This window comes from Mus caroli, chromosome 6, assembly GCF_900094665.2.
Source record: "Mus caroli chromosome 6, CAROLI_EIJ_v1.1, whole genome shotgun sequence".
Taxonomy (NCBI): domain Eukaryota; kingdom Metazoa; phylum Chordata; class Mammalia; order Rodentia; family Muridae; genus Mus; species Mus caroli.
The window spans coordinates 108,173,935-108,193,333 of NC_034575.1; the positions used below are offsets into that span (position 1 = coordinate 108,173,935).

Sequence of the window (19,399 nt, forward strand, 5' to 3'; positions counted from 1 at the left end):
GTTGGTAAAAGTGCTTGCCTACCATGCAAACAGCCCTAGACTTGATTCCTACCACCATATAAAACTCTGGGTGTTTTGGTACATCCCTATTATTAGCATGCAGGTGAATTGGAGTTTGAAATCAGCCTACAGAGTACCTAAAATGGAAGACACACCTTCAGATAGCTTTTATGTTCATAGTAGTTGTTTGTTGTCATTGATAAAGGGAGAAGTGGGAAATCTGCATAATATAAAACTCAAGGTAAAGCTATATAATATAAATTCACCCAAAGAGCTGGAAGATTCTGGACTTGTTAATAAACACACTTTTAATTTAGATATTGCTACCCAAAGTAATTAGTTTAATAAATAAAAGCTACACATTAAAATCTTAATTTTCTTTTGAAATCTGCTATATTTGTGACTTTCTTGTGAGTAAATTCCCTCTTTCATTGTTACTCATACAACCTAGAGCTTATTGAATGCTAGGCAAGCACTCTACCACTCAGCTATACCTTCAGTTCCCTGAGTTAATCTTTTTCTAATTATGTTTTTGTCTGTAAAATAATCAAGGCTTGGCGATGTCTCAGTGATTAAAAGTACTTGCCTTACAAGCATGAGAGCTGGGTTTGAGTAAACCAATGCAAAGCTGTACACAGTTCAGGTCTGTTATCCCAGCCTGTAAGAGAGTCCAGACAGGAAAATCATCAGAATCACCTGAAGTATGCAGGCCAGCTAGCATGTATACACAGCAGTGAACAGGAGCCCTACCTTAAGCAAGGACTGATAACTTCAGGTATCAGTCAGTCTTCCTCTGACCGGCATACTCGTAATGAACACATGAGCATGTGTCCACACAGAGGTTTTTTAAAACCATGTTCTAAGTCCTAAAACTATTTTTATGAAGTTGGATTTATTTAAACCAGTACAATTATGAGGTATGCCTCCTAGTACGTGTAAATAACTATCTAGGAAAGGTAAATGTACGGTTTGACCTCTATCATAGCCATTATAAGTAAGACTTTCTTTTTAATTGGTCTTAAAATTGCTTCATAGTAAGCAAAGCTTTACAGACATTTTACCAGCTCCAGAATCCCCTAGAGAGAATGTCAATTTTAAGAAACCAAAGGATAAACAAGAGTTAGAAGAAAAGGAAATTTTATCTTGGCTTGAATTGTTAAGTCACATATTTCAAGTTTATGCCAATCTGTTTCTCTTTCTCTTTTTTCTACAGCTCCTGGATCTTTTGCCTGTATTCACTATCTTCACAGTTAAGCCCAATTTACTATTGTATAAATTAGGTGAACATCTCACCAGATCTCTGAATATTTATAAATATTCCTGTAGTATTTATCCTTTCTCTCCCATTTACTGTTTGGTTTGTTGGTTTTTGTTTTGAGACAGTCTCACTGTGTGCCCAGCTTGACCTGGAACTCACAGGGATTGCCTTTCTAGGACTGAGATTAAGGGCTTTCACCACCACACCCAGCCTGTATCTTTTGGGGTTTTGTTTGGGTTTTATTGTGGGGTATTTTACTTCGTTGTCATACTTTTCCCATTTCCTCTTCCTATACTTTTTGGGTGTGGAAAGGCGGAAGCTATTTTTAGCCACATTCAAGTTATTAGTGTGGCACTTCTTTCTTCGTAGATTCTTCTAATTGCACAAGCTTCATAAATATCCTGCTGCAGATTCTTCTCCATGTATTTCTTAGAGCGGGACAGTATTCTTTCTGTTGTACCTACTTGAGACATAAATTGCCAGGCAAGTTGAGGATTCACAGAAAATATGAAGCAGGAAAAAAGAAAATAAGTATTTTATTTTGATACATTTAGAAGTCATCTGTGTAATACAATGTTTCTGAAGTCGTTGAACTAAATTGTGGGCTATATCACAACACTTCTAGCTCCTTATGTAATCATTTGTCCTAATACTCTTTTCTCCCAAAGCAAAAACAGTAGTACTGCTAGTTTTTTCCCTTGGGAGAGTTGGGTTTTGGCTAGAAATAGATAAGCATATAATTCAGATGGTATATGAGTTCTGCAGAAAGCTGATTGTGTGTGTTAAAAACCCACATTTTGAACTGGTGTGTGTGTGTGTGTGTGTGTGTGTGTGTGTGTGTGTGTGTGTGTGTGTGTGAAGTATAAAAAGAGGAGTAAAGTCCAGTGTGGTGGCGCACGCCTTTAATCCCAGCACTCCGGAGGCAGAGGCAGGCGGATTACTGAGTTTGAGGCCAGCCTGGTCTACAGAGTGAGTTCCAGGACAGCAGGGCTACACAGAGAAACCCTGTCTCGAAAAACAAACAAGCAAGCAAACAAAAGGAGTAAAGCAGAAGGACAAGCTGGGCTTGTTAGTGGATCCAGTATTCTGTAGATCGGGTAGGTTGTTTATTGATGGGAAAGTGAAACTACATCTTTTTTTCTTTTTTTTTCTCTGCCTCTGCCTCCCGAGTGCTGGGATTAAAGGCGTGCGCCACCACACCCTGCGAAACTTCATCATTTTAAAGTCCTCATAAGAGTTTCTACTTCATTTAAAAAAAAAAAAAAAAAGGTTTTCATTTTTTCTCCCCTCTTCTCCTCCCAGTCCCACTCTCTCAATCCCCCCTTTTAAATTTTATAGTCACAAGAAAAACTGATTTAAGAGAAAATTCAACTCACATGTATAGCACTTTAGATATGCAGACTGAAAGATCAAATCATAAAATTGCAATTTTTCCCCCAACCCCTTTGCAGTTTTTCTGAAGGGTTTTTGTTTTGTTTTGTTTTGTTTTGTTTGGTTTGGTTTTTTTAAGACAGGGCTCACTCACATATCCCAGATTTGCCCAAAATTTGCTATATGTAACCCAGAATAACCTGGAATTTCTGATAATGATCTACCTGTACCTCCAAAGTCCTGGGATTATAGGTAGCCTCATAACACCATGCCAAATTTGTGCAAGGCTAAGAAAACTCAGGGCTTTGTGGTGCCAGGCAAGTACCCTACCAAATTATCTCTTTTTGTACAAAATTTCTCTCTTAACTCAGTTACTCATTAGCCTATTAAAGAATTTTCAGAGCTGTGCTATATGTGTTAATTTCCATTATCTAAATACAGGGTTGAACATAATGCTTTCAGAAATATATATGTGTAAGAAACCTGAATTTTGAGTTGCGTCCCAGTTTAAGGGTGGTTGTTTTTAAAAAGAAATTTGGTTTGAGGCTTCCTATAGTTGAAGTTCCCTAACCTAAGTCTTTAACAAGGTGACAAACAATATTGTATATGAAAAACCCAGTACCTAAACTGAAAAGAAATTGGGCCTATGATGACAATTCTAGGGAAGATTTTTGAATTGAATATATATTTAAGTTGGAGTCTAAGTGAATGGATTATAATCATTAACTCTAGTAAGATCTGAAGTCATGCTGCCCCTAGAAAAGGAGGCGTTGTACCTAACATTGTAAAGACACATTGTTAATGTTTATATTGACCTAATTTTCTCTCCTAGATGACATTGTTTTATGTACTGAGTTCCATGTAATTTCAGAATACAAAATATACCTCTCTGGCCCTAGATTAGTCTAAATATTTATCTTTATTTTTGTGACTCATAATTTAGTATCAGATTTCATAGCAGTTTTTATACAAGAAACTATTGTGTTCCAGGTTTTTCTTGGGAAACTGAGGGAAACTAGTATAAATTTTTACTGTAAAGGTCTTATCGTTAATATGTTTAGAGAATTCTGTTTATCAAAGTAAAAATATTTTTGGTGTTTCATTTGAAATATAACTATGAGTGGTGGAGACTTTAAACACAGTTAAAGAAAAGCAGGGGAAGACAAAGGGCTTGGGATGTGTGGGGTAGGGATATTCCCTTTATTTTATCAGAGACTGAAATGGAAGAAATTTGACATTCTGATGGCTTATGGGGAGCTGCTCAGAGATTGCTTCTTGGCTGAGTTGCTGTCTGCAAAGGCTGCTAACAATCGCTTGTCTGGCAGCAGATCTTGTTCATCAGGATTGCATCATCTCTGGGAGAGTGGCCAAGGTCCACAGCCTCAGTACAAAGACTGTCTGAAGCATACGAGGCCTGTTCTCTTTCTAAAGCTGCACTCTTCTTCCTGCCAGTCCTCTTCACAGGATTGCTAAAGCTGACTTGTGCGTTTCTTTCATTGGGTTGACTGTTTACTGGTCTCTTGTCTCCCAGCTGCTTCCGCCTCACCTGTCTGATACATTTCTTCTGAAATCTTAAAAGTCTAGAAACTACATATAAATGGTAACTCTCAAAAGAGTACTCAGTATTGGAAGACAGACTGGGTTTGTTAGTGGTTCCAGTATTTTGTAGATCTGGTGGGTTGATAATTGATGGCAGAGTGAAACTATATTTTTACTTTGCCTCTGTCCTTTCTCTTACTTGCTGCTGCTGAATACTTGACTATTTTAGTTCTTTTACTGTCACCTTCAACCCTTTTTTTTTACTTCAAAATTGTGAATATACTTTTGAAAATATTTTTCTAAAGATTACTTTGTTTTCCAGATTTTTAAAAATTGGAAACATGTGCGCTCCCACACCCACACACATAAATGTAAAGGGCATGCCCTCTAAAGGATGGTGACTTTGAACAGCTCTCTTCCTTCTTTATGGCCTGTTATTATTTTGGATATTGAGAGCTCATTTTGGTCAGTACTATATTTGACTTTGTGAAATAAAAACATGACTTTAAGAAATTCTGATCACCTACCCCTTCCCTTTCTTCATCTTCTTTCCCCAAATTTAATAGGTTCCCTATTTTCCTTTCCTTTTGGGGATATAATAAGTTGATGGAATTGACCCCAGGTAGAACCGATACCCCTGCCCCCACTTTTTATAAGGAATGGAATGGGGAAAAGAAAGGAGTCATAATTTAAATGTTTTGCTAGGCCTGTATCCAAAGTAAATCTGGTATTTGATGAAAAGAGGTCTGTGCCCCATGTGGTGGTGTGTGCCAATAATAGCACTTGGGAGGGTCAGCCAAGGAGGATACAAGTTTAAGTCTGATGTGGGCTATAGCAATTGCTTAAAAACAAACAAAACAAAACAGAAACGTAAACGTTACTGAGTTTGGAACCCCCGTGGAAAGACAAGAAAAACTTGAGAATCCTGAGGGAAACAGTTTTTAGAGAAGGGCAGTATCTCATCACCTTGGAAACCAAGGTCATTCCTTCCCTTCCTTAAGTTATTTTATGTTAGTTGTAAATGGAAAGTAACAAGTAATACAGAAATAAAATTATTGATCTGTAGTGTTCCACTTTTTGAGCACATCAGTGTTTCTTCATATATTAAACTGTGTCTCAGCCTTTTCTAGGGTTTCAGAGCTACTTGCAGATAATTGGGGGACCTCAAAGGTGACTGTCCCAAATCCTTTTCATTTGTTATATTTTGAATTTTAGTAAATGTTGAACTTGGTTACTATGATGGGATCACTCAGTAAACATTTCTTGATTCCTCTTGATATGTCAGGCATAGTATTTAATCATTGGAACTACAGCAGTGGTTTAAAAAAAAAGTTTTTGTTTTTTAATCCCTGCCATGACTTGTGTTTTGGTGATAAGAGTTTAAGTAATGAAATAAATTATATTTTGAAATTACTTTTGTCTAGACATAGTTCTTACACATCTCCAAATTAGGAGATTAAATTAATAGTTACTCTAGCTAAAATTTAGCTTGATAAACCAGAGTAAATGTTTTCTTACATGAGATATTATAATAAAAGATTGTATATGGGTAATCTAGTAAAAGTTCTTTATCATTTAAATAGCTATATTTCACATCATTTTTCAGTGAAGGAACTATATAAAGAGAGTTTCGTGTATCAGAATTTGAATTAGGAAACCTCATCATTGGGGCTCGAGAGAAAACCCAGCAGTTAAGAGCCCTGGCTGTTCTTCCAGAAGTCCTAAGTTTAATTCCCAGCACCCATAACCATCTATAATTATAGCTTCATGGGAGCTGATACCCTTTTCAGATGTACATTCAGACAAAACAGACATTTAAAAAGGAAACCCCATTATTATGATTTAGGACAACATGGTCAAGCTGGCCTATTAAAATTGCCTTTATCAGAATAGTAGCAGTAGTACAGTTATATAACAATTGGCAAGAGGAAAAAGAATTTACAAAGAGAAGTTAATAAGCTAACTTCTTGTTTCTTAAAGTTGTGTATCAACTGTCCAGATAGCTGGTGTAATATCTCACCACTGCATTTGAGACAAGTATGTAGTCCAGGCTGGTCCCTCTTGAACCTTCTGCCTTGGCCTATTGAATGCTGGGATTACTGGGTGTGTGTGCCTAGCTGTTGTGTTAAAATTTCATAAGGCAATGTAAAAATAATTTATTCACTAGAGAGGAGGTACTATCTGAAATAACTTTTTCATTTTTGCCTTGTAATACATCTTTTTTTCAAGTTACTATCAGAGGGAGAAAATTAACTATGTGTGTCTGTAGATGATAGGTAGTTAGATGGGTAATAATTATTTTTATGAATCTATGTTAGTGGTGGCTATAGCAAAGAATCATTAATACTGTTGAGTAATTTTTAAGGCCTTTTCTGACATAGAACACATGATTTGAATTCTTCTGACTAATAATGATCATCTGACAGATTCTGGTGGTTATCTGGTCAAACAACTTCTAGGCTTTTCTTAATGCAAATTATCTAACTAAAATTAGAAGAAGTACCCTTCAAATGCTCTTTGGGTTTATTTGTGAGTGTTCTCTTTGTTTTGCCATTTGAAGATTTTTGTGTCATTTCCCCAATTGTTTTTTGAGAATTCTTGTTTAGCTACTTGAGGGGGGATGGATATTTATTTGCAAGTTGCTACAAAGACAGCAAGTGGAGCAGTCACACTGTTCATGAATTGTGTCAAGTCGATAGGAAAGTTGACTTCATTTGCATTTTAGTTTTAGTTTTAACAGTGTCACCCTGAGTTGGATGAGAACAGGTATTTTGGCATACCCTGTTTCAAGAGGCCCAGGTGCTACAGAAAGCTGCTTTAGTTTATCACATTGGTAGCTTTCTCAAGTAATGGTGCAAAAGTAATACCTTTATATGGTCTTAATTTTGGACTAATTGACCATTCAGAATTAGCTTTCTTTTGCCACATTAATGTCTTATTTATCAAAATGAAATTCACATGACTCAAATCAGTAACTATTTAAAATCTTCGTTATTTGATTTTAGTTGGTATCATATACTTTTTGTTTTATTTAGCTATTTTTTAATAGTATTGATAATTTTACTTCTTTCTTTTTCAGTTTTTAGAGACAGGGTTTCTCTGGGTAGGTCTGGCTGTCCTGGGAACTCACTATATACACTGGACTGGCCTTGTACTCAAGAACCACCCACCCCCACCCCACCCCCGCCTCTGCCTCCTGTGTGCTGGGATCAAAGGCTTATGCCACCCCCACCACCTGACTGATAATTATTTGACCTACTGTGTTCACGAGAGTCTTTTTAGTCTAGAGGTCTTTGACATTATATTGACTTCTAGACACATAAAATGCTTGTTTCATCTTTTAGTGACTCTTTTTACATTAGTATGAAACCACTAATGTGAATCATGCAAATTCTGTTTTTACCTCCAAATGCCTTAATCTGATTTTTTCCATATTTACTACTCACTGATTTTTTTTTCTTCCTAAATAATACCAGTTTATGGTTACCAAATCAAAGTATGTTCATTGCTTTTTTTATGCAAAATAATATTTGTCATACAATGTTGTTTAGGATTTCTGTTACCTTTCAAAGAGAAAAAGTACATGTGTACATCCTTTTAAAGTGGTTATTAAATCAAAACAAAGTTGAGCAGGAGGTACAAATTTCTGTATGTCCTCTATATCCACACATACTTAGCTCTCTCCCTTCACCCCTCTCACTCACGTTTCTCTTCATATCTATCAGTATATATTGCTGCACAATTGTGGGTTTTAGATAGTTACATGATCTCTAAGACTAGTTAAAAGAAGTCAGAGAGGGTGGAGAAATGGCTCAGCAGTTAATTAAAACCAGTGGCTGTTCTTCTACAGTACCTTGGATTCAATGCCTAGCACCCACATAGCAGCATACAGCTGTCCAAAACTCCATTCTGAGGGGATCCAGTGCCCTCTTCTGGCCCCTGTGGGTACTGCATACATTTAATGTACAGCATGCAAGTGAAACACATAGGTTTGTTTTTTTTTTTTTTTTTTTTTTTCTTCTTTTCTTTTTTTTAAAAATTAATTAATTAATTATTTAATTTTATTTATTTATGTTTTTTTTTTTTAAACACAGCAAGTTGGGGCATAAGAAATGGCTATCTGATCAAACAACTAATTGATATCTTCTACCCGGTTTATTTTAGAAGGGATAACTGAGTGTTGATTAAACTATGCGTATTGATTGCCTAGAAGAAGTTTAAATGAAATTATTAAGGAATAATAGTTGTAGGGTACTTCTGATAACCATCCTGAATCTTAAAATTTGTTTGGTAATATCCTAGACTACTAGAAAAGTGTGTCTGCTGGGCAGCTAACGAGGGAGGAACATGTGCTTTTTAGTAAGCCAGTCAGACCATTGTTTTCACTTTGGCAGAAAAGAAAATAATGAAAATAGAAATTTAAAAATAATCGTAACGTTTTACCAACCTCCTTTGTAGAACATTAGTAAATTAAAATACATAGTAAGCCAACGGACAACTTTTTTAAAACCTTATACCTATTCAGGGAGCTAGAGAGATGGCTCACTGTATAAAAAGCACTTGTACAACTTTGAGGACCTGAGTTCAAATTTCCAGCATGCATGCAAAGGACAGAAGATTGTTGCTTCACATGCCTCTAACCAATATTGGTAGGCATAGATCCTATAAGTCGATCCTACCAACTTAACTGGCCAGCCTGCTAACCCAGCCAAAACGGTGATTTTGCAGTTCAGTAAGAGACCCTTTCTCAAGGGAATAAGATTTGAGAGCCATAGAGGAAGACAGCCAGAATCCTCTTGTTTCCATGTGCATACATGAGTACTCTCAAATACACACACTTGACAAGCATACACTGTGCAGAGACACCACAAACACAAAAAGTACTATCCTAACAATATAAAACACCCTACAGCATTTAAGATAAATTTAAAAAATTCTCTGGTCAGTGGTTATTTTCATTTTCTGTGGCAGGATTCCTCATGTCCGTAACATGTTGGCTGAGGCTCTGCAGTTCACCCCCACTCTTTGAGTGGTCAGTCTCCATTAATTGGACCCCGTGATTCCCACCCTCTGCTGTCTTGGACGTCATGAGCATTGCAATCCCTCTGGGAGTCACCACACCAGATACTTCCTACTCAGATATGGCTGCTGGATCAGAGTAAGTGGTATTTCCTAGATAATAGGATTGCTACAAGTTCGTGTGAGGATGGATTTCTTCTGGGCAGTTCATAAGCTATATGTAATATTTTCTTAAAACCTATCCCACTAAAGAAAACATTAGGCTTACCCTCCCCCTCCCCACCCCCTAGTTGAAGGGACAAAGAAATTAGAAGGGGGAGGAAAGGAGGAAAGGAGGGATTTCTGGGTAAATAGAATCAAAGTTGCAAAGCAGTGGTTACATTTTCCTTTGTTTTATGGGTGGGGAAGATTGTAATGAAGTAGGTGTTACCACCTCCTTCTAAAGAGTTAATTCTGATGAAGAGAGGTAGGTTTTCTTTCCAACTGATTTTCTTTGAAGGCCTCTTCCTATGTACTTGTCATTATTCTAGAATAAAGGGGCTGAAACTTTATATGGGCAGACTGCTTAACCAGCTCACTGTGGGGTAGAAGGCATGGAGAGCTGTATCATCTGTTTTTACAATATTCGTTGCCTAGAAAGAGGACCTTCAAAGTCAGTGGTACCAAACTTGTTTTTCAGCTAAGAGCAGCGTTAGGAATTCAGAATTTGTCGAAAGGCCCAATCCCTAAAATAGACTCAGTTCTTTGAAGAATTTAAATGCCAAATGACAATGAAGGTAGGCCTTCATTATACAATTCTATATATTATTCAGTTTAAATTTTTTTAGCCTTTTGTATCCCTTCTCTTTAAGTTGTCCAAGATTGCCCCCGCTCACAGATTCCCCCCTCTTGTCCTTTTACCTCCCTTGTACCCAATCTTCCTTGCTTACAGAAAGGAAGTGGAAGCCCCCTACCTTTCAAGACGAAGTGGCACTACACCAGGATGTGAAAGTCCAGCGAAAGAGACCCAAGGGGCCTAGGGGGCAGCACACCCCCAGAAGCCAAGTCTATTCCAGGCAGTACCAGGGATTAGGGTCTGGGCTGGAAAAATCCTGGTGTTTTGAATATGTTCAGGTCCAGTTCAGACTCTTGATCCCACAGCCACTTCTTGAGTGAGGTGGGTGTTGCTCTAATTCCCGTTTCTCTTGCCATTTTCAGTCCCTGGGAATTCTTTCCCCTTCAGCAAAGCAAAGCGACTGTTCCAGAATTCTGGGTTGAATGGCGTCCCTTGTTAATAGTGGTTTCCTTAAAACTGAGGATATTATTAAAGAGCATGTATATTTCTTCATAAAACTACATAATGTTGATTTTTATTGTGTTCCTTAAAGAGGAAGACATGAAACTACCCTAGGAAGTAATATATGATATTCTGGGGTAGTCTGGAATTGAAAGTCATTTTTAAGCTTATTCCCATAATACAATGGGAGGAGGGAGGGCATAGGAAAGACTAGTTGTCTTTCTTTATTATAGTGTTTTTTTTTTTGTTGTTGTCGTTGTTGTTTTGTTGCTGTCATTTGTTTTTTTTGTTTTTTGTTTTTTTGTTTTTTGTGGTTTGGTTTTGGTTATGGTTTTTGCATGCCAACAAGATTTAGTTAAATACTATTAGCTGAGACTTCCAATTGTGTAATTTTTCTCTAAAATAAAGTACTTAAAACTCTTCTGTGTTATTGGATAGCCAGCTCAATTGTACAGTGGTTATAGGTCTATATAAAGTCAGAAAATAACCTACTGCAATGTTACCAAATGATGTATCAGTAGAAAGTATTAATGTATATGAAAAATAAAGAGGCTAAACAAGTAAGTTTGGAATTGGTAGGTAAGGAAAAAACCTAAACCAGTTATTTTTAAACAGATAATTTCTTTAAAGTATAACAGTAGCTGCACATATGGTCTGGGGAATCAAGGAATAATGCCAGAATGAAAGTAGCCTGGCCTGTACTACGACTGTAGTGCTGTGTCCTAGAACTTTCTAAGGTTCTCATTCATTGTCTGCAGACAAAGTTCTGATAACTATGGTCAACAACCAATTTCACATTTCTTGTTGATTAGTTTTACAAAGGGTATTGATGTCAATTATTCAGCTTATTTGCTAGTCTTTTACTAATTATTAATGATATTTGTCCTTACTTCATCATGTCTAACCATTGTTCCAAGCATTCTCAAGATTAAATGTGGTATTAAGGGCAACATATCTAACCAAGGAAGAAACCTATACCTTGCCTTCTGAAATTATTAACTCTTGATTGTAGTAGTTTACATTTTACAATTATATATACCAGGTTACTTGTAGGAAAACTTGTAGATATAACAACGACCACAAAAAGATCTTTGCATCTCTTGCATGACCAAAAATCAGTTACTTTCTAAGAGGTAGCCTTATAAGAGGCTGCATATTGCTCATTGAACATAATTGATGGGATATATCTGTTGTAAGCCCAATTTCTCTGTGTATGCCCAATTCTTAAGACATTTTAGTCACAGGAGGAAAAAGGATAATCATTTGCATAAAATGGTTGTCTAATAAAGACATGCAATACTAATACTTCTTTTTTTGTGTGGTTTGGTTTTTTGTTTTTTGTTTTTTTGTGGTCCTGAGGCTTGAACCCAGGTCCTCAAACAGACTAAGCACTCTATGACTGAGCTACTTCCCCATATCCTATACTATACATTTTTAATCTATATTTAAAAATACTCATAAAAATCATTGTATAATTTCTAACCAATGTAGACATTGTAAAGTTTCCTCATTTAATCTAAATTTTAGATTAGGTACGCATAACAATATTTTAAATGGCTGTGCTTGAGCTTGACTACATATTATGGAGCAGTAGGATGGCCTGTTAACCTCCACAATATACGTTTTATTTTTATTCCCTAGACTTGCACATGAAGTGCATATGTTCATATTTACCCAGTTTGGAGATGGGTAAGATATAACCAACATAGCTCCATCTCCATGGCCATCTTTTATTTCATGCAACTTTTTTTTTCTGTCCCACAAAAAGCTTCATTTCTAATAAACAACTTTCTTATTTCACCCCATGTGTTTAATGGTATAAAATCCCCTACATAAAAATATGTACAGCCCTTTGAATTACTTACCTAGTAACATACATAGTCAATAACAATGTATAAATCCATTACTTTCTTTTAACTGTCCATCATAGAAACTAAATTCTACCTTCATTTTATTAATGCTTGTCTGCCTTTGGTTTCATTTAGGAAACCCTACCTGTTTCCTAATACTCAGCCAATTGCCTCAGTGACCCATGTTCAAATCATCCTTTTCTCAAGAATACTTCCCTGCATTCTTGATATGTCCCCTCCAGCCACCCCACTGCCAGTCCCTAAAGTGCATGCACCTCACTAACAGAGAATACTTTCCTCTGTCTAAGTTCCTCACCTAGAAATGACCTTTGCTGTTATTAATAAGACCCCTTCTCACAGTTGTGGACCATAAAACTAGGTGAGTTCAATACATATCTCAGAGTCTTCTCTCATCCCTCATATCTCAGTTCATGTGCTACATTGAATTGCACGGTTTACTCCTGCTTAGTTTTGTGTGTTTTATATATCTTGAAGCAGGAAGGTAGTTATTTGGAACAAACTGAATTAATTGATTAGCTAAAACCCTTTGATCTCTGGAGTTGTGTTAACACTGGTGTTGCTAATAGGTGAATTTGTTCTGATTAATATACATTACGGATAATCCGTTCTTCTCCCAAGTCATAGAATACATTCCTTAATTATTCTTCAAAAGTCTATAAAACCGAACCAGGTAACAAAAGTAAAGAAACAAGGAAAAACCTATTTTATCCTTGGCTATGGATGCCTTTTTTTTTTTTTTAATCAAATAAACTTATGTAAAATTTATAACCTTGAATGTGAAAAAAAAAAAAAGATTCTGGGCTTAAAGGCCTCAATACAGTTTATAGATAGAATGTTACCCTTGCTTTCAAACAATGCATAATGGGAAAGGAAGAGGCTTTGGAGTCAGGCAAACATCTTTGTTTCAAATCCTGACTCTTATCAGCATACGTGCTTAGAAAAATCATGCAATCTCACCACCTTAGCTTCACTTCCCTCTCTATAAAAAGGGGGTGACCATGCTTAATAATTACAGATATTAAATGATTTAATACATGTAGACCCAAGTAATAGATGATTCATAATGGTAGTCATGGTTACTATTTAGTATGAAGCAAATTTAACTCCCAAATTCAGTTTTATTTTGAAGTTCTATGTTACTGTCATGCAGCTGTTAAACAGTTGTGTCCTTGAATATGCTTGCATGTCCTTGGTGGATGAGAAATTCTAATATGTGAAAGGTATTTGGGGGTTCATCAAGATGAGAGGTGTGATAAATATAAGATGCCATTGTTTTTGCCTGTACTTTCTTCAGGGTATCCTGTCTTGGTAGTGAATGGAAGAGGGCCTGGTCCCTGGGGCAGTGCAGAAGGCACTTTCATCATCTCACTCACTGCAAATGTCATGTGAGGTTTCATGGAAGTATTAAGAGATCCAATTAAGAAGAATAGTTCTGAGTCTAAACCAGCCCAGAGTGGCTTCTCTAGGGGAAACTCCCCGCTCTGCTGGTACGTTTGTGTTTGTCATTAGGGACACCTTGTATCCCAGGTGCCTGCCTTGAGACATCTGCCTGTACTGGCTTCATGTTACACACAAATCCACATTCAATAACACTATTATTTATAGGCGCAGTTATGTTAAACAGACTTTCACTAAGTTCTTATTCTAGTGGCTGGTGGTTGTGTAAAGAGAAGGGATTAGAATGGGAAGTGAACGGTTAGTTTAAGGTAAGAGTAGGTGTTATGCTATCATGCATTGCTTTTCGCCTTTGTGCAGCCCTGAATCTGTGGAGGCTAGTCCAGCAGTTAATGAGAAGAGCGTGTATTCCACTCATAATTATGGGACCACTCAGAGGCATGGGTGTCGAGGACTGCCTTATGCTGTGAGTATGCACTTGTTTCTCTCCAGAGCAGTGATCTTCTTGGAGTGTAATCCATTCTTATACATTGTGACTTTCTTGAAATGTTTATATGCAGCATGACGAAGTTGCCCCTTTTGCACTTCCCTGCCTCCAGCGGACGTCTAGCCCTGCATCATTGTTCTTGTTTTTATGTCCCAGTTGACCTTGGCATTTTGTTTTATCACTTTCCTGGTTGAAGCCAAAAAACGAAGGGTACTACTTTCTTCTTTCTTTCCATATGTACCATACTTTAGGGGAGAGAGGGGCCAGTGTTTGGACACTGTTGATTTAAAAAATCTTATTTTCAGGATCATAATTACGGAGCCCCTCCTCCTCCGACACCTCCTGCTTCTCCCCCTGTCCAGACGATCATCCCTCGTTCTGACCTGAATGGCCTGCCGTCGCCCGTAGAGGAACGCTGTGGAGACAGCCCGAACTCTGAAGGAGAGACTGTTCCTACCTGGTGTCCTTGTGGTCTTTCTCAGGATGGCTTCCTTCTCAACTGTGACAAGTGCAGGTAAGATCCTGTTTCATCTAAATTCAAGCCTGGGTTGCTGGGATTAGGGTTTCTTATCAGTAGGGAAAAGCTCAAAGTATTTCTTCTTGTGTTTGTTAATGTAGATGATTCCTTAGTGCTCCTTGGCTCGAATTCTCTGCACTAGGTGAGAATTGCTGACAACAAGGAATGAGAGATTGATGTTAAAGCTATTGAATTTGATATGAAATTTAATGTCCTGGAAACATTTGGTAGGTGGGAGGGAGGGGGTAGTCTATACGCAGAGACACTTCTCCCATGTATGATGTGCTGTGCTGCATGCTGCTGGAAGGACTACTTTAAGTTTATTTTCCCTCTTTAGGGGAATGAGCAGGGGGAAGGTTATTAGACTTCATCGGCGGAAGCAGGACAACATATCAGGTGAGCAGAAGGTGGGTTAAACCCACATTTTGACTGTAAATATTTTGATTTAAATGTTCTCCTATAGTACATAGCTATTTTCACACAAAGAAGTTCCATCAAAACCACTGTCTCTATCTGGAAATGTTTCTTAGACCTGTAACAGTCAAATTATCCTTTGTAAACACCAGAAGTATTTTTTTTTTTTTCTGTTAAGTTACCCATTTATAGTTAAAGTGTTAGAGTGTGGAAACTACTTTGAAGGGGAAAATTTGATGGAATACAGACTAAATCTTACTTCATGCCAACAAAAAAAAAAATCTTGTTTTCAGAAGAAAGGTGGGGGTCTATGTAGAGTTAAATTTTTACCAGATGTAGGGCATATGGAAAGGAGGAAGAAGATATTAGTGCCTGAGCTGTGTGATCATCCTTTTTTTCAGGTGGGGATAGCAGTGCAACAGAAAGCTGGGATGAGGAGCTTTCTCCTTCCACTGTGTTGTACACAGCAACACAGCACACACCTACAAGCATCACCTTAACTGTTAGAAGAACCAAACCCAAGAAGCGGAAAAAGAGTCCAGAAAAGGGTCGTGCAGCACCAAAGACGAAGAAGATCAAGGTATGCAAGGTGTATAAAAACACCTTGAATACAAGTATGTCTGAAATAGCTCAAACATTTGATTCAAGCAAAAATACTCTAAAATTCTTTGAAGAAATTTGATGCCAGTGTTTGGCCACTTTTTTTCTACTTTCAAAAAGTCAGCTGATCAATATATACAAACAGAACAAACTCTCTTCTAACCTTCGTAACCATCACCACAGGCTCAGTTTCTTCTACTTCAACCACCATCCCAGGTATGGAACACCAGCCCTTGCTGGTAAAATCTCATGTGAGATACAGCCTTGAATCTAAGCTTCCACTATCTTTGCAGCATCTCCTTACTTCTCTGTCACAAAGAAGTCTGAAGTTCTTGTCTTGTTTACATGGCTGACCTCATGTCATTAGGCTGATTGATTGTCCTATATCTAAACAGAACAATAACATGAGGAAATTTATCTTGAATGGTCTAGATTTTCTTATTGTCTTGGTCACTTTTCTATACTCTTAGATAAAGGGTCTCTAGAAGAAACATTTGTCTTTCTTTCTTCCCCATCACAGCAACTTGGTTGCTCCTAGGTCACTTGCCCACCCTTTGTGAAAGGGATCAGTCTTTGTTTCCTTCCTAATTTCAAAACTAATAATCTGCAACTTAAGGATTATAATTACTTTCTGCTTGGTGTCAGCAGTTTGTATAGTATATAAGTGGTGCATGCTCTTACCTATTAATTGTCTCATTCCATCAAAATATTGGAATTCATGTCCGTGTTCATGAGCCTTTGAACTGTCCTTTTTCTTGATCATGGTTTGATGTACCGTTGTATTTGTTACACTGAAAATGAGACAGCATAGGATGCTGGTTAGTACCTTAGTTTTAGTCACAAGGGTATAACTGTCCTTCTTGGTACCAAGTGTTGTTTTGTTCTACTTGTTTTCCTCTTTGGGATAGGCATTTCGAGAGGGATCCCGGAAGTCCTTGCGGATGAAGGTAAGGGGTAAACCTTTCCTGATGCTGCATTTTACATTTGATCTTGCATTTTGATGGCTTCTTTCCTGATGTTGATGGTCTGAGACTCTTGGAGTCTGCTTTTCACAAGGTTGTAATGTTGCCATTCAGTTTTCATAAATCTTTTCTCCAGAGTGGACTTTCTTGTCTATTTTATGAAATATTTTCATGTTTCTTTTTCATTGTGGTGGTGTGGGAGATGAGTCACACTTTTTAAAAACAAAACGAGGCTAGTCTATTTTATTCCAGCGATTGGACTCAACCTCAGGAGTGAGAATTTTCTGGTGATGAGCTAGGCTCTCTCGTAAACTCTCCTTGACAACTTTGACTTTGAATTATTGTTTGAAAGGATAACTCTTTAGTAGAAAATTGGTGTTGTTAATATGTGATAGTCTTAGTGAAAAAGCACTATTTTTCTTGGCATCTTTTTCTTGGTGGAGATTTGTGTAATGCTGCTTATCAAATAGGACTGGACTGGTGTGTATGTGTTTGGAGAAGTAATGTGCTTTTTAGATACTGGCTGGGTTTTGTTGTACTGGTTAGTGTTCAAAGTCAAAGGAGATTTGGTTGTTGTTTCTTGTATCTTCTTTTGTCCTGCCCATGAGTAAGTTGACATACCTCCTAAAAGTTTAGGATTTAAGAGCTTTAGTTTGAATTTGAATTGTACTTTGGTTCTTCTAAGTATTCATATTAAGTTGGCCATTAAATAAACAGTGACTCTTTGAGTTAGGATAAACTTATTAGGATTACTTTGTATTTAGTTGGAGCACCAGTGTATGTTGTCGTTAAATGTCAAGTGACATTTTAACTTAAATTTGAAAGTCTGACCTCTTATGTGGATGGGAGATTCTTTAACGAGATAAATCTACAAGTTGCCACATGTATTTTCAACTACTCGTTTCATTTTATTTCATTTACTAACAGGGACCTTACATAGAATTTGGGGACTAACTTTAGTCCTAAACTGTAAGGCCCTCTTTTTTTTTTCTTTTTTCCTGCTATCAACTAATACTATAACTAGCTCAACTTTCGATACCTGTAAGCAAAATGAAAGCCATCTCTTTCTCTCAGAGAAGTTTATATACACTTTTTGCTTACAGTTTCATCCGAGCCTTGTAGATACGTTAAAATTTAAATAGGAAAAAAAAGGTTTTAATTATCTTATAATTTTTAAGTTAGGTTATAAATTTTGTCTTTGGAATTAATGAAAACTTTCATAAAGATACAGGTAGTAGCTATAGGAATATAAAGAGAATAGCATTTGAATTTTTAATCTCAAAACCAAGAGCTTTCCTACAAGACACAACTCTTTGTCAGTGTTTTGGGTCAGCAAGGTGAGTGAGTGAACAGGTAAAGGAACTTGCTGCCAAGCTTGACAACTTGATTGTGATCCCTGGAACGCCTTTGGTGGAATAAGAGACTTCCCACAAGCTGTCCTCTGTGGCACAGGCATACCAGCAAAATATATATTAAAAATAAAACAATAAGTAAACCAGTGTATCTTCAATACATTTGGATAAGGAATTCTGTGTGGTAATTTACATAAAATGATGGAACATTATTCAACGTGTATTTGATAATGGTTCCAAATGGTAATTTTCCCTGTGAGTATTAACATTATGTACTAGGTATTGCTATTAGAAATAATAGGTGTCTCATTCTCCTAATACAAATACAAACCATTTGTACTGCCATACTAACCCAGCGAATATCAACTTACTTTGAAATTTTATGCACTATGACAACTTAAAATTCTTTTTTGTCTTTTTATGACTCCCCAAGGAATTTGATGTCAGTCTTTTTTTTTTTTTTTTTTTTCGGTTTTTGGTTTTTCAAGACAGGGTTTCTCTGTGTAGCCCTGGCTGTCCTGAAACTCACTTTGTAGACCAGGCTGGCCTCGAACTCAGAAATCTGCCTGCCTCTGCCTCCCAAGTGCTGGAATTAAAGGCGTGCCCCACCACGCCCGGCTGATGTCAATCTTGATAGATTGATTTTTACTACTGAAATTGGTCATGAAACCAGTAGTAGATGAAGATACTAAGTCAGATTACTTTCTCATTTTATAATTAGACAAATGAGGAAAGCATTTGAAGGTGTCCCAAGACCTCACAATTCGTTGATAGTAGAAGCCAAAACCCCTGATTTCAGTCCATTGCTCTTACACTATACCAACTATCAAGTAAAAACAAGTATCTTGCTTATCCTGCCATGTTCATGAATGGTCTCTTACTAATTCACTTACCTTTGTTCTCTACAGAATTCTCCCTCTGAAGCACAGAATTTAGATGAAAATACCACTGAGGGCTGGGAAAATCGGATAAGACTATGGACTGATCAGTATGAAGAAGCTTTCACTAATCAGTACAGTGCAGATGTACAGAATGCCCTTGAGCAACATCTCCATTCTAACAAGGAATTTGTGGGCAAACCTGCCATTTTAGACACTATTAATAAAACTGAACTGGCCTGTAATAATACAGTAATTGGCTCCCAAATGCAGGTAAGAGCTAAAGCTTTAAAAGCACTAAGAGATTGAAATTACTTTAATAACCAAAGAATCAGAATGGAACAAAATTATTATTCCCTACCAAATAACAAATGAGCTACCTCCCTGCTGATAATCTCTGTTCAAAATCAGGTTATAGTAACTAAACTGTCTAGGCACATGTTTGAGAAATAAAAGCTAT

The 19,399-nt window shown here is 37.0% G+C and overlaps 1 protein-coding gene across 9 annotated transcripts in view; it reads left to right on the plus strand.

The window, feature by feature from the left end:
• Positions 1–19,399, plus strand: part of Setd5 (SET domain containing 5) — a 75,079-nt gene that overhangs the window by 16,862 nt on the left and 38,818 nt on the right. The window contains exons 2-9 of one of the 9 annotated variants that reach the window (XM_021164226.2): positions 9,140–9,326; positions 10,119–10,343; positions 13,629–13,821; positions 14,090–14,195; positions 14,522–14,730; positions 15,071–15,129; positions 15,549–15,727; positions 18,970–19,212. In XM_021164226.2, coding sequence (XP_021019885.1) covers positions 13,730–13,821; positions 14,090–14,195; positions 14,522–14,730; positions 15,071–15,129; positions 15,549–15,727; positions 18,970–19,212 — 888 coding nt within the window. In that variant the 5' untranslated portion in view covers positions 9,140–9,326; positions 10,119–10,343; positions 13,629–13,729. Of the gene's footprint in view, positions 1–9,139; positions 9,327–10,118; positions 10,344–12,104; positions 13,822–14,089; positions 14,427–14,521; positions 14,731–14,834; positions 14,876–15,070; positions 15,130–15,548; positions 15,728–18,969; positions 19,213–19,399 lie in introns of those variants that run through there. The other 8 variants (XM_029478741.1, XM_029478742.1, XM_029478738.1 and 5 more) reach the window with 8 other exon arrangements.